At 44.7% G+C, this 14,016-nt stretch overlaps 1 protein-coding gene across 1 annotated transcript in view; it reads left to right on the top strand.

Moving 5' to 3' along the window:
* Nucleotides 1-14,016, top strand: part of Ephb1 (EPH receptor B1) — a 442,703-nt gene that overhangs the window by 387,470 nt on the left and 41,217 nt on the right. The window contains exons 11-12 of the mRNA XM_021171331.3: nt 5,890-6,137; nt 12,998-13,213. Of these exons, the coding sequence (XP_021026990.1) occupies nt 5,890-6,137; nt 12,998-13,213 (464 nt within the window). The remainder of the gene's footprint in view (nt 1-5,889; nt 6,138-12,997; nt 13,214-14,016) is intronic.

Below are 14,016 nucleotides of genomic sequence, written 5' to 3'. Positions count from 1 at the left end.
TGAGCTCACATCCAGATTCCAGGGTTCCACTCACCAAGTCTCTGATCTAATAGATCTGTGAGGTCTCTGGGAATCTGCATCTTCTAATTAGGTCCAGGTACAGATGCTGGATAAGACACACAGAGAGCCACTGAGTGTCCTTGGCCTCCATACTGGCCTGATGTAGGAGCTCGGTCCCAGATAAATAGATGTGAGGCTCTCTAAATAGGGGGGAGAGGACCCAGGTCAGTAGCAGAGATGCGTGCCAATAGAAGTCTACCCTGGCTAAAGTTAGGTTGGCTACACCTACTGTAGGTAAGTCTTCTCAAAAAATAACCAACCACAAACACTATCAAGCTGAACCAGTTTCTATTTGCACCTTGATGTCCTGAAATAATTTTATTAAGAAATAGAAAAAGTGTGATTCTAATGTGGGGCACATGGAACGGGAAAGTGTTGAAGATTTCAGATCTTCACACAACAAGGCTCCATGGAGTTCTGTTCTAACGGCAGGAAAAGTAGCTGAAAGCCGAAAAAGGGATGAATGCATTGTGTTGCTTAGTTTACTCACTTGGGCTTGCTGGTTTTTGAGACCAAGTCTCATTGTACAGTCCAGTCTGGTCACATTCTATGTTTCTCTGTCTTCTGCATACCACAACACCCAGGCAAATGCAGTTTTTGAAATTAGTACATGAATCAAAAGTTAAAGAATATATGCGCACAGCTCTTTCTTAGATTGTAAACAACACAAGCCCTGGTTTTCCTTGTTATTAATAAATAATGACATAAGACCGTGGATTTCCACATCCCTGAGGCTATGGAGATGCTAAATGGCCAGAGACCCAGATTTTGCCATGCTAGGCTTTGATAGAGAGACCCTCTATGCCAGAGTTTCTTGCAACTTCCCATGGCCTCTGGCACTTGTGAATCAGGTATCAGTAGGTCTTGCAAAGCTACAGAGACCCATGTGTTGTTCCCCTCCACCCCCTTTCTTGACATTAAACTCCCCCAAACACACTCTCTTCCCTTTGTGTTTTACTCACTACCCACATGTATCCTTACCTGTCTGACATCTGGAGAGCCCTCTCTCAACTCCCAGGGAGGAAGGGAAGGCAGCTTTCTACTTTCTGGTCTCTAGTGATGAGCATGAGTACAGGAGACACCAAGCCAGTGTCCACTGCTTTCAGGCTAGAGTGGGCTTGAAGCTCCTCCTCCACATGCCTCATTGTACTTAGGGGGACACCTAATTGTGGGGTACCTCTGAAGGTGGCCTTGATACTGAGTGAGTTATTTTGCAGTTGGTGTTTTGAAAGCCTCCTAGCTCAGAAGGGGACTAGTAAGTCCCTCTCCTTCTTCCTTTCCCTCTCTCCTTCCTCCTCCCCTCTTCCCCTCCCTCCCTCCCTCCCTCCCTCCCTTCCTTTCTCCCTCTCCCTTCTCGTTCTCCCTCTCTCAAACTGGAAAGGAAAGGACCTAATTTCTCAGAGTCCCCATTATTTATGCCACAGAAGAATAGATTTTTGAGCATGGAAGTCACCAGCGACAACACCCTCCTCTCCTTACCAAGCAGAGCACACTTTTATTTTCTGACTCTCAGAGACTTAGATGAGACCCCGCAGAAGATATAATCTGAAGCTTCAGTCTTAGAGGCACTGATTTGTGGAGCAGTTAGCCATAAAGATCAAACGGCGAAGTGACGCTTGTCAATCAGAGAAGTAATCTTGTCTACCATGTCCTAGGGGAGACAGCTTCTCAATACCGTGCTTTCTTGTTTCCCCCTCCCCCTCCTCCGTTTCCTCTTTCTCTCCACACACACCAACACACCAAAAAAGACAACACTCTGTTCCCGGCTGTGTGCACTGTGAGGACAGCATATGCAATTCTCAGCCTTGGCCACATTGTAGGAGCTCCTGGGCAGCTAGGACCGAGACAGTAGTTAAACAGAGCCCCATATTCAGAGAGGTTCCCACTTCAGTTTTATGATCTCCTGTCACCATCTTGGAATCCTTCATAATTTTTAAGCAAGGAGTCCTATATTTTCATTTTCTGCCAGGCACTAGAATTATATAGCCAATCCTGTAGGCAGCTATTAAATATAGAAATTCCCAGGCTGCACCCAGATCACTTATTCAGAATCTTAAAATGAACCCCAAATCTTTGTACTCTAATTGAAGGGCCAGCTAACATAGAACAGAATTTCTGAGCTGGGGTGTTGATGTGTATGTTTGGGGGCACATTAGGTTTATCTAGTGTATTTTTCCAAATTACATACACACAGACAGATAAATAGTCCGATTCTGCCTAGCTCCCAGGCAAGAGTCTTGGATGAATGGTATCCACTTGTGGAATTATTCTGAGATAGGTGTCAGCACTTGCTTGTAGTACTAGTTCTGAGGAGGCCAAGGCAGGAGGATTACTGCAAGCTTGAGGATGCCCTGGGCTACAGACCATGTCTCAGACAGGAAGACAGGGAGGGGATTTCAAGAGAGAGGAAAGGAAGGAAGACAGAAAGAAACTCTATTTCCAAATGCTTACCCAAATGCAGACTTGCTGGGATAGTCACTGCATAGGACAGGATTGCTTGAAGCTGTAGGGTGGATTAGCCAGGGTGATCTCTGAATTGTTACTTTTTATCCAGTGGCAAATAGTAAGAAATGAAGTGGGTGTGGCCAGAGCCCTGACTGACATTCAGCTGTCTGGCTCGGGAACATGCTTTTGGTGTCTCCTGGCTAATTTACTTATTAGCAAAATGGATTTTTTTTATTTGCAGGAAGGTCATGGTGGTTTGACAGAATGAAGCATGCCATAGTAGACAGCCAATAGAGAAATATTTGTGAGCTATCTCCACCCAGAAGGAGTAGTTGTATGCCCTTCCCCTAAACTCTCAACTCTATCGTTCTCCTATAGGAAATTAGAACTCACTGTGGCAACAAGAGGAAATACTAACAATATTATTCAACTAGCATATTTATTGAACATATCATTTGTATTCATAGTCACTAAATAGTAGGTTATCAGAAGGATGTATTCTACTATATATGCATGTTATACCTGTGTATGTATATGTATATGTATATGTATATGTATATGTATATGTATATGTATATGTATATGTATATGTATATGTATATGTATATGTATATGTATATGTATATGTATATGATGTATATGTAGAGAGACACATACATTACTACATACATACACACGTATATGTATATGTATATGTATATGTATATGTATATGTATATGTATATGTATATGTATATGTATATGTATATGTATATGTATATGTATATGTATATGTATATGATGTATATGTAGAGAGACACATACATTTGTACATACATACACACGTATATGTATATGTATATGTATATGTATATGTATATGTGTATGTGTATGTGTATGTGTATGTGTATGTGTATATATGTATATGTATATGTATATGAGAGACACATACATTTGTACATACATACACACGTATATGTATATGTACATGTACATGTATATGTATATGTATATGTATATGTATATGTATATGTATATGTATATGTATATAGATAGACACATATATGTGGCAGGTTTTGTTTAGTACTTGACTTTAAATTTTCAGCATTTTAACTACACAAGCTATACTTATTATAGCAACTCAACATAAAATTAACTAAACTCAGTTAACTAATCTCTTTTCCCATGTCCCATCTCCATCCTTCTCTTAGAACCATTTTTAAAAAGTAAGTTGATGTTAAAAATACATTTGATATGTATGTTTCATCATTTCCCTTTTTATTGACATGCATCCTATATGGGCATACACAGCAAGTGATGTTCTGTGATGTGTTTTCCTTCTCGCCCTCACTTACCATACATGAACATCTTTCAGTCAACACGAATCACTCATTTGTTGCTTTCAATATTTCTAGGCCTTCCCTGAGATGGACATGAGGTTTTCCCAGAATTCCTTGACATGGGCATTCAGTATTCATCTACTGCTGTGGCAAGCATACTTATGTGTGGCTGGGGTGTACACATGTGTATGTGTGGGTTGTCTGTTCACTTTTATGTATGTGTCTGGAGATCAGAGATTGAGGCTGAGTATCTTTATTGACTGTTTGTCCCTTACATTTTGAGACAGGGTCTTGGCAAACCTGTAGCTCACCACAACCCCAGCACTTCTGCAGGCATGTGCCACCATAGCATTTTTTTTTCTTATGTCTGTGCTGGTGATCTGAACTGAGACTCTCAAGTTTGAGCCACCTCCTAGGCTCTTTAGCAGCTAAGCCATGCTGTCAACCCCCACGAGCATTCCTTTATGTACAACTTAAAGTGTCAGAACTTTGGCTTCTTTTGGGTGACACAGTGTCAGGTTCTCAACACTTTATGACCTGAATGTGGGCAAGGCAGAGTCCAAACAGATAACAATACATATGGCACACTGACTTTCATTGGCATGCCAGCCACGCACCAGGTACCCAGCAGGTGTGCAAGCTCCAAACATGAGAGAGCCTCAGTCTGACCTCAAGCAATTCACCAAAGCAGCGTATGATTCAATGTCAAAGCCAACGCTACAAATGATAGCTCTCTGAGCATTAGGCTGGGATGAAATCTTCTTAATGGTGCTTAAGGCCAGCCTCTCCTCCAGCCCCATGTTCTGCCATGTTCAGTAGAATTCAGAGCAGTTTTGCATAAAAGTCCTTCTGCATAGCTCTCTTCCGGTGTTCTTCTGTAGCAGAAAGCAACAGGAAGTCCAGGCTGAAGCACCGGAAGCATGCTAGCAGTCTTCCTGATGTGGCCGGTGGTCTATCTGATTGTTCGCAGTCTGCTCTATCATTTTCTTTTAGAAGCTTAAGGTGAAAAAAAAACAAAACACAAAACAAAAGTTTGCCCAGCAGAAGCCCCTGTTTCTCCTGACAGGCCTCTGACATGCATTTCAGTGAAGCCCTTGCGAGGAGACACTTAACTACTACCTCCCATGAAAAAACTAGAAGCAACAAAACCAGGAGACATCATCAAATAACTTTTGAAAGCCCATTAAGCAGGACTCAACAGACTTTTTCTCTTTTAGACAGCTATGAAATGGTGTCATCAAAATTGTTTTTACTCGTAGTGATTTTACTGCAAAAAAAAAAAAAAAATATGGTGAAATCCTGCTGTACACCCATGGAGATGTTCAGCCTGTGCCTGCTTGGTGGAATATGTTACTGTTCAGCTGCCAGGCTTCAAGCTGCAGCAGCCCCTGAATCTGACTCCAGTCTCCTGCAGAGGTCCAGCTCCTGCATGAGGCCCCCAGCCAGTGGCTGAACCCAGCAGGATACTAGGGGCTAGCTATTTTGAGAACAGGAACTCTTTATTCCCCGCAAGGCTGCCTGAGAGTTTATCAGGTCGGCTTGGGATAAGTTTGCTGTGATCTGGGGCTCTCCATCCCGATCCTGCTTCCTCCCCCTTTTATCTTTCAGGGATAAACCTGTTCCTTTCCTAACTTTTCAGGATCTGCTTTCCACCAGAGGACAGACTAGCTACTGATATGTTCACTTTAATGTGGGAGCATCAACCTAAGTACCTCATAGCCTCCATCCCCAAGATACTTGTACACACACACACACACACACACACACACACACACTATTAAGGGCAGGACAAAACCCAAACTTGGATATGTTCTAAAATTACACTTCAACTACTCAAACTATTTCTAAGGACGGACGTGAGGAGTGTGCTTTAGTGTTCCTTCTGTGTTTCCTACGAACTGATTACAGCCTAGACATCACAGTTGCGTAGAACAAATCTAATTTCCATCTCTTCACTCAAATCACAAGCCTACCTTGAGCACCGTTGCTCTTGGTAAGATGCCTCCCCTTGTGGTCCCACGGATTGGGAAGGATGAGCAGCCTAATTGCATGCTTGCCATTTCAGGGGAGTTTGGCGAGGTGTACAAGGGCCGTTTGAAGCTGCCAGGCAAGAGGGAAATCTATGTGGCCATCAAGACCCTGAAGGCTGGGTACTCAGAGAAACAGCGTCGGGATTTTCTGAGCGAGGCGAGCATCATGGGCCAGTTTGACCATCCCAACATCATTCGCCTGGAGGGTGTCGTCACCAAGAGCCGGCCTGTCATGATCATTACGGAGTTCATGGAGAACGGCGCTTTAGACTCTTTCCTCCGGGTAAGAGCCACAGGGTTGTGGGGGGTTAATACTGCTGGATAGAGGGGAAAGGTCTTGGGGAGAAGGGTCCTGTGGGGATAATCTGCCTTCGGGACTGGCTGGTCACATGTGGGCAGGTTTTAACTTTGGCAAGGTTAGCAGAGGTTTGTTCTTAATCGGAAAGAACAACTTTGTACTGGGTAACCAATCAGGATGCCTCATTCCCGAGAGAGGCCAATCCTCGATCATCCCTCTCTCAGCCGTCATTAGTTGCCTATAGCTTTCAGTGTAGGGGTGGAACTCCCTCCCTGCCACCATGAGACATTCCTTCTTCCTTGTTAGCGCATCTCCTGATATTGTTGGGGTTTGTTTTGTGTCTTATTTATGCAGCCATTTCTAAGAGAGGCAGTTTCACTGAAGATTTCCTGGTATTCAGGCTCATGTACTCTTTCTGTCCGTCAGTTCTTCCACTATGTTCTCTGAGCCAAAGATCCAAGAGCTTGAGAAAGAGTAAGGAATGCAGGGAGGGGTGATATACTTATATTGTAATTAAAGCATATTGAAGATTTTAAAATATACTTTTAAAAAGAGAGGAACAAAGCATTGTCTGATGTCTCCTCAGAGCAAGGGTGGTACAGGGAGGGCCTCAGCAAATGCTTAAGGTTGAATAAGATGGTGGAAGCAAAGAATGGTCCCAGATATCTCCATGAATTACTGAGACTGAGGAGATGGTCTGTGGCCATTGCTGTCTTTCACCAGCATAGCCAGCCTCCAGCCCGTTCTCTTCAGTTGGCCGGTCAGAAAGAAAACAGGTTGCCATCTTCTAGAAAATTCCTGAGCCTCCTGCCATCTAAAGAGGCATCTGATAGACTCCCACAGGTACCAAGAAATCTTTCCTGGATCTGTGCAGAACGGTGACTGTCAGTCTACCCTGCAGCAGCCGTGTATGTAACTGGAAGCATTCTAGTTGAGTGTCAGAACTCATGCTCATGAGGCTGTGTTTGCAATGGAGCCACTTTCTTATGGGAAATCACAGATGCATATGGAGAATGGATGGTAGCCCAACCTAGACTGGGAGTCACACCTGACCAAGAGTGTCAGGGAGGGAGACATCTAGTGATTCTGAGAGCAGAGGGAACAGCATCAAAGAATGGCCATCACCTTTGGAATGAGGACTTTCGGCAAGCAGGCGAAGCAAGTCCCTACATACAGTCAACAGCTATGGTTACTGATCAAAGAACCATCCACTAATACTGAAACATTAATTGGTTGACTGCTCTGGCAAAGCATACACTGACTACTGGGCCTATGCAATAGAAGAAATGCAGCTCTAATGCTTTATAACTAATCACCCTGAGACACACTGTCTTGGTAGACACAGGAAAGTGAGGCATACACTGTGCTTTTCCAGGAGCAAGCATTGATGATCAGAGACCTCGTGAAGGCAATGAAGGTATCTAGAAGGCAAGCATCACCTGGGCCAGCCTCAAGACCCTGTCTGGGCTCGTTTCCTCTGTGCTGCTTGATTCTTCCCCAGAGAAAGTCACCACATGGTTGGAAGAATGTAATCAGAGTCTGTCCCCAGGTCACTTATAGGGCAGGGTGATACATCCTCCAGGAGACTATGAAAATCAAAGTCCCATCCTGTGACTCCTCCCAGACAGAGCATTTTCCACCTGGGGCCCAGGACACATAGACTTGGGGTTCGTTCATGATAATGAGGCTGTATGTATGCACAGTGGGAGGAACCTTAGGGGCAAGAGAGGAACACAGAAAAACAGAGGTGAGGGCACAGCCAGAAAGGGTGGCAAGAGCAGGCAGAGCCAAGAGCAGCAGGGAAACGAAGCGTTTCTGACTGCTTGCACCTCGTGAAGGCAGGTAATCTATAAATCTAATTTCAGTCTTACTACTGAACCCTGGAGCATAGCAACATTAATTGATGTATCTGCTGCTTGATAAAATTGAAAAAATAGGTCATCAGTTCAGTTCTACAGGGTCCATCTTCTGGGAAGGAGGATAATTTTAGGACCACCATTCAAGAAAGAAAGGAAAAGAGTTAGTTCTTAAACCGTACAACTGTTCCCTTTCCGACAGTCCTGGACTTAGCAGCTTTGAGAGGGCTCTCTATTCACTCTGGCCTTGGGTCAGGGCCTCAGAGTTCTGCATCTCCTTTCATCCGCTCTCCATTCCTGTCTTTGAAGGACTTAAAATTCCTGTCTTCTGGAAGGATTGGAAATACCCAGGAGGTGGTTCCTTGTTGCTAATTGTTTCAAATGGAAGAGTTTTGCATTGCCCAGTTGATTATTGAATATTTTCTTCTTAGTCCCAAGATCTAATGGCACCCAACTGGTGGCTCTTCTCTAAGCTTCAAAACCATTTCTGAAGCTCAGATCCATGTATGGTCAAAAGCTCCTCGTGGTCACCGTTGGTTCACTCCTCGATGGTCATTTCTGTAAGACTCTTGGAAGTCACTGATTGGTGTCAAATGGGGCAGTTCTCATCAGGGGAGCTCCTCCATGGATCTAAGCTAGAAGGAAGCAGCTAGGGAAAGAATATCAAATTGGAAGTCCTGAGACTGACTTGGCTCCAGCTATGAGTCACCCTGTGGCCTGGAGTTAACTCAATTTTCCAATCTATAAACTAAAGGCATCGAGCTGGATGGGCTTAAAAGTTCTCTTTTAGTTTAAAAAAAATCTATGATTCATTCTCTTCAAACAAATCAAATAAGGGTTTCATTTCCTGAAGTGGATTTGTCAATGAAAGTGGAAATACCTAAATCCTCCCTGTCTGATATGAGAGCCGCCAAGTGGCTCCATGCATTTGCTGGAAAGCAATTTCAGTAGAAAGCACTTGAGAAGGAGAAGAAAGTTTTAAATCACTCCATCCAGGTCTGCTGTACCATGTTTTTTCCCCCCATGGGGGCGCGGCATGAAGCCCAGTTGCTTCTCAAAGTCGCCGAGAGAAACCAGGTGGTTGGTCGCTCTGTTTTGCTTATTTTCTATGCTGGTGTCCTTATCTCTGCAATTACAAAGCCCGTGGACAGCCATCCTATATAATTTAAGGGATAATGTTTGTCTCTCAAAACAATTTTCCAGGGCCCATGGTTTGGCTCAGTGGGTAAAGGAGTTTGTCCCCAGCCTGACTACTTGAGTTCAAGTCCCAGAAACCACATAGTGGAGAGAATCAAGATGTCCTTTGATCTCCATACAGGCGCCATATGAGTGGATTGAGCAAGAAACAGTTGAACGCATCGGGAGGAAGTGTAGCATGTTTATATCTTTAGGTTTTCATCAAGATAGTAAATTCAGAGTCAGGACCCTTCCTATAGAGATATGCTTACCCTGCAGCGAGCTCCTAAGGAAACTTGCCCATTGCAGAGTCAGCATATTCCAGAGGACGAGGCATGGGACAGAAGTTCAAAGACCAGATAACAGCAGCATCATTAGTCACAGGTGGCTTTTCTCCCTGTGAAGCTTATGCAGCCGTCTCTTCCACACACCACCGAAGGCAGCCATTACCAGAGGATCAGAGATGGAATGTCAGCAGAGAAGTAATTTGCCACTCCGGATTTAGACTTGTGTTATAACTCAAACCCACACAGAGTGATTTAAGGCCGATCACGTAAACCCTCTGGACTTTCTTTATCTTCGCTGTGAAAACAATACAATATTGTCTGCCTTTTCTTCTGCCCAGGGACAGTTTGAAGGCTCTGATCATATTCCGGGAAGTATTATTTTTCCATTTGAAAGTCAAGTAATTGAAGACACCGGTATTTGTGAACTGATTCCAATTCCAAGTGTCTGTCATCAAGTCTTCTTCATTCACTAATATCAGTTGGTAGGCAGCTGGGTTCCTCTACCCTGCTGACCCATTCTACATTGAACTCAGAACGCCCATTGGACTGGGCTTTCCAAGAGCAATGGCCAGAGAGTGGCTTTCACACATTCAGAAAAACACCAGGAACCTAGAACTGGACCCCAGATTCCCTCAACAGGAGCATTTGAGGTCCATAGAAGAGATGACTGGGAGGAAGGGACAGTCTGGCTCTTGGGTACCATGATCACTGATGACATCAGGGCAGCACAAAGCCCCAAATGAAGACTTCTAACCTTTGATCACGTTGAACCTCCACAGAGTCCAGGAAGAGAGGACACTGGGCTCTTAATATTTAGCTATGGGAATCACCACTCTGTAGGCTAAATCAGGTGCTCAGGCCAATGAACAGCAGAGACTGGGTCCAATCTGCATCTATTTGGATCCAGACACCACATGTTTAGCCACTTCTGGCCTCTGTTCACCCCAGAAGCTATAGCGATACCTGGTCTAAATATTAAACAAAACCAGGAATACTGCAGCAAACTTTAGCAAAACTTCAGACATCACTCTATATGCGTGCCCACACCTTTTTCATTGTGGGTAAGCACACTGTTCCTCTCCAGAGTGAGTGAGAGCTTTAGTGGGATACCAATTTTTCATTATAATGTCACCTACACATATGAAGAAGAAATAAGAAAAATAGCATTTGAATAAAATCCAGCCTGTGTGAGTTGAAGCTGGGGTGCAGCTTCAGAATCTATAGAAGTTGCATGGGGACATTCTGAAGGGCAAATCTCCCAGCAAAGTGCTCGGGAAAAGGGCTGGGTACTCCTGCGGGACTGGCTGGCTTCGGTAGAAGGTGCTGATGGAAGTTCCCTCCAGAGGAGGATTTGAATCATCCCTGGGACATTCATCCTTCACAGATGGACAAATCCATCAGTCTTTCCACAAACCAACGTGGCACTTATATTTTCTGTCCTTAGAAGAAAATGCCACAGACAAAGCATTCTTGGAGGGTCGGGAGGTGGTTAGGAAGCCAGTCAAGGGCAGCCTGGCCCACAGGGTGTGTCCTACTTTGCTTCTCTGTTGCTGTGCTAACACATTGACCAAAAGCAACTTAGGGAGGAAGGGTTTGTTTCATTTCAAATGTCACAGTCCTTCATAGAGGGAATCCAGGCAAGAACGGAAGCAGGAGTGGAAGCAGGGACCTGGCTTCTTGGCTTGCTCCCCATGGCTTTCTCAGCATTTTTTCTTCTCCTACCCAGGACCACCTGTCCAGTGGGGACACAACCCACAGTGGACTGGGCCCTGACCAAATTAATCATTGATCAAGAAAAGACTCACAATCATGCCCACAGATCAATCTGATGGAGGCAATTAATCAGTTGAGATTCCCTCTTGGGTCTAGGTCTGTATCAAGCTGGCAACACCAGTTCATACTCCTCCATGGAATCACTGGCTACTGATGGATTCTAGAGAAGGGACAGCCCTTGTAGCACATGCAAAATGGCACACCCATCCATGTTGAAAGGAGATAAGAGATGTGGGTGTGTTATGCAATCTCTCCAGTAGATGTTCAATAAAATGTGGGCTCCTCACACTGCTTATGATTTCTGTATTTCTCACATGGACTTCTAAGGCAGAGAATGTGGCTTGCCCATAACTATGTTCAACAGTAACTAGACTAGACCTCAGGTACCCTGCCACCTTTCACTTTTCTTCCAGTTGCAACATTTCCATGTATAGGGTAGGCTCTGATTAATATAGAATAAAACCCTTTGGGGAAGCACTAAGACTCAACTATATGGTAAGGAAATTTCTTGGCAGCATGGCTCAGGGCCCACCTATTTAACCACTGTTTGCAGAGGCAAGATGCTGAGGTTGTATGTAGCAAAAAGAAGGCACATTCTATTTGATGAAAATCTATCTGATAGGAAAGACATCTGTGCTTGGAACTGAGTCCACCAGTGATGGGAGAAAGCAATAATGTAGCCTGGCACAGTGAGGGTCACTAGCAGGGTTCCAGGTACCAGACCCAGAGTGTGAGCTTTAGCCCCCCCCACTGACCCCAGTGAGGTGAACATGGTTACCCAAAGCAAAGCTTGACAGCTCAGAAAATACAAAGATGCCTGAGAGTTTGGGAAATAGCAAGATATGCTGGTCATTCAATTATTTGTGCTTTTTAAGGTGTTGAGCACCCCCTCCTTCTATTCTCTGTTAAAGTTTTCATCACTTAAAATATTATGGGGACCTCTAGAGATGGGGGTTCTTGTGCTCAAAGAGTTAGAGTCAAAGGACAGTCAGAAGGTTGTGCTATACACACAGCCACAAAGTTCAAAGTTGTGATGTACAAGGTAATATGGTAAGACATTTGAAAACAGTGTTCAGAGAATGCTAATTACATTGGAGGGAGGGGGTCCTAAGGACATCATCTTTGAGGAAGGGGATTTAAGTAGAAAGCAAAGGGCACATAAGGATGGGCTTAGAAAAAAAGGAACAGAAGAAATAGTACTTAAGAAATTCTGGGGCAAGTTGGACTTACCTTGGAAAGAACATAGAGTGCTCTAGTCCCTGTGACTCTAGAGCCTAAGGCAAGGCAGTAGCTAGTCCTTAGGGTCTCCTGAGCTGTACTGAGGAGTTGGGAGATTTCCCTTAATGCAACTGGAAGCTATTAAAGAGTTTAAGCCAGGGAGTGACATGGCCTGATTTATGTGTTGAAGAGATGGCCCTGGCTGCCATGGAGAGAATGGATTGTAGGGGTGCAGGTGCAGGAGGCTGTTACAGGTGATGGATGGCGATGACTTGTTTGGAATGGTGGCAGTGGAAAGGGAAAGGAGTGGAAGGCTTTGAGATGTAATTTGGAGATGAAATCGACAGGGCTTGGCAAGGAGAGAGCAGAGCATTCAAGGGAAGAGATGAGGAGGAGGGAGGAGTGGGAAGAAGCAACGGAGAGCTGAATGCTGGGTGCTGACAGAGGGCTGACAAGCCGTCGGCCATGCTGTCTAGGCTCCCGATTAGCCACTGAAGCCCATCTTGATCCTGATCTCCTCTTTGTCTTATCACAGCAAAATGATGGACAGTTCACCGTGATCCAGCTTGTGGGGATGCTGAGGGGTATCGCTGCTGGCATGAAGTACCTATCTGAGATGAATTATGTGCATCGGGACCTGGCTGCTAGAAACATTCTGGTCAACAGCAACCTGGTGTGCAAAGTTTCTGACTTTGGCCTCTCTCGCTACCTCCAGGATGACACCTCAGACCCCACCTACACCAGCTCCTTGGTGAGTCCTTAGTCTATTCAGGGAAATCATGGCATGAATCAGTGATGGCTGATCTTTGGACCCGTAGCTGAGCTTTTTCTCTACTTAGGGTGCCAGATACTGGGCACCCCATCCTTTCAGTAGGAATAACAGCAGTCAGTGTCCAGGTAAAGATTTGACCCCAGCTCATCAGAAGGAGCTGCTGTCTACTTGGAAGCCACTGTGCTCCGTAGCCAGTGGCAAGAGCGGTTTGGAACAGATGAATATGGAGAATCCAAATGGAAAGAGTAGCAGCAGCAATGTCTTTCATAAGGAAGGAGGCTTCTGGTTGCCAGTTGAACTGAGCATTGCGTCATCAGAATCCAGTTCAGTTTCCTATCTTGCTTCCAGGGGCCTTTAAGTACCAGTTCCATTCTGAGTCCTGATCTTCTCTCAGCCTCCCCCTCCACATCCTGAGCAGTTCTAATCTCTATCCCACTGCTTCCTTCACACAATCCCTCTTGGAACCATAATACACTCAAAATAGACTTCCGGCTTTCCTCTCCAGTGTAGCTGCCCCATCTCACCATCTCCATAGCTGGCACCATTTAACTAGAGGCTAAAATAGAAGAGTCACCATTGATTTCTCCCTGTGCCTCAACATGCCATCCTGATGGTGACTCCTAAGAAACCTATCCCCACTCTTCCTCCACTGTCCCTGACCTTATAAGGCTGCATTCTCTTTGGCCTAGACTGCTATCGTGGTTGTCTAGCTAGCATCTTTGTTTTCCACTTACATTCATGACTCAACAATATCTTTTACTGCCTCCCTATCTACTTTAAGC

The sequence above is a fragment of the Mus caroli genome, unplaced genomic scaffold, assembly GCF_978045245.1.
Source record: "Mus caroli unplaced genomic scaffold, Mus_caroli_1 scaffold_11, whole genome shotgun sequence".
NCBI classification, from domain to species: Eukaryota; Metazoa; Chordata; class Mammalia; order Rodentia; family Muridae; genus Mus; species Mus caroli.
Note: the sequence above shows the minus strand (reverse complement) of the source record. Positions and strands in the feature narration are given on the sequence as shown.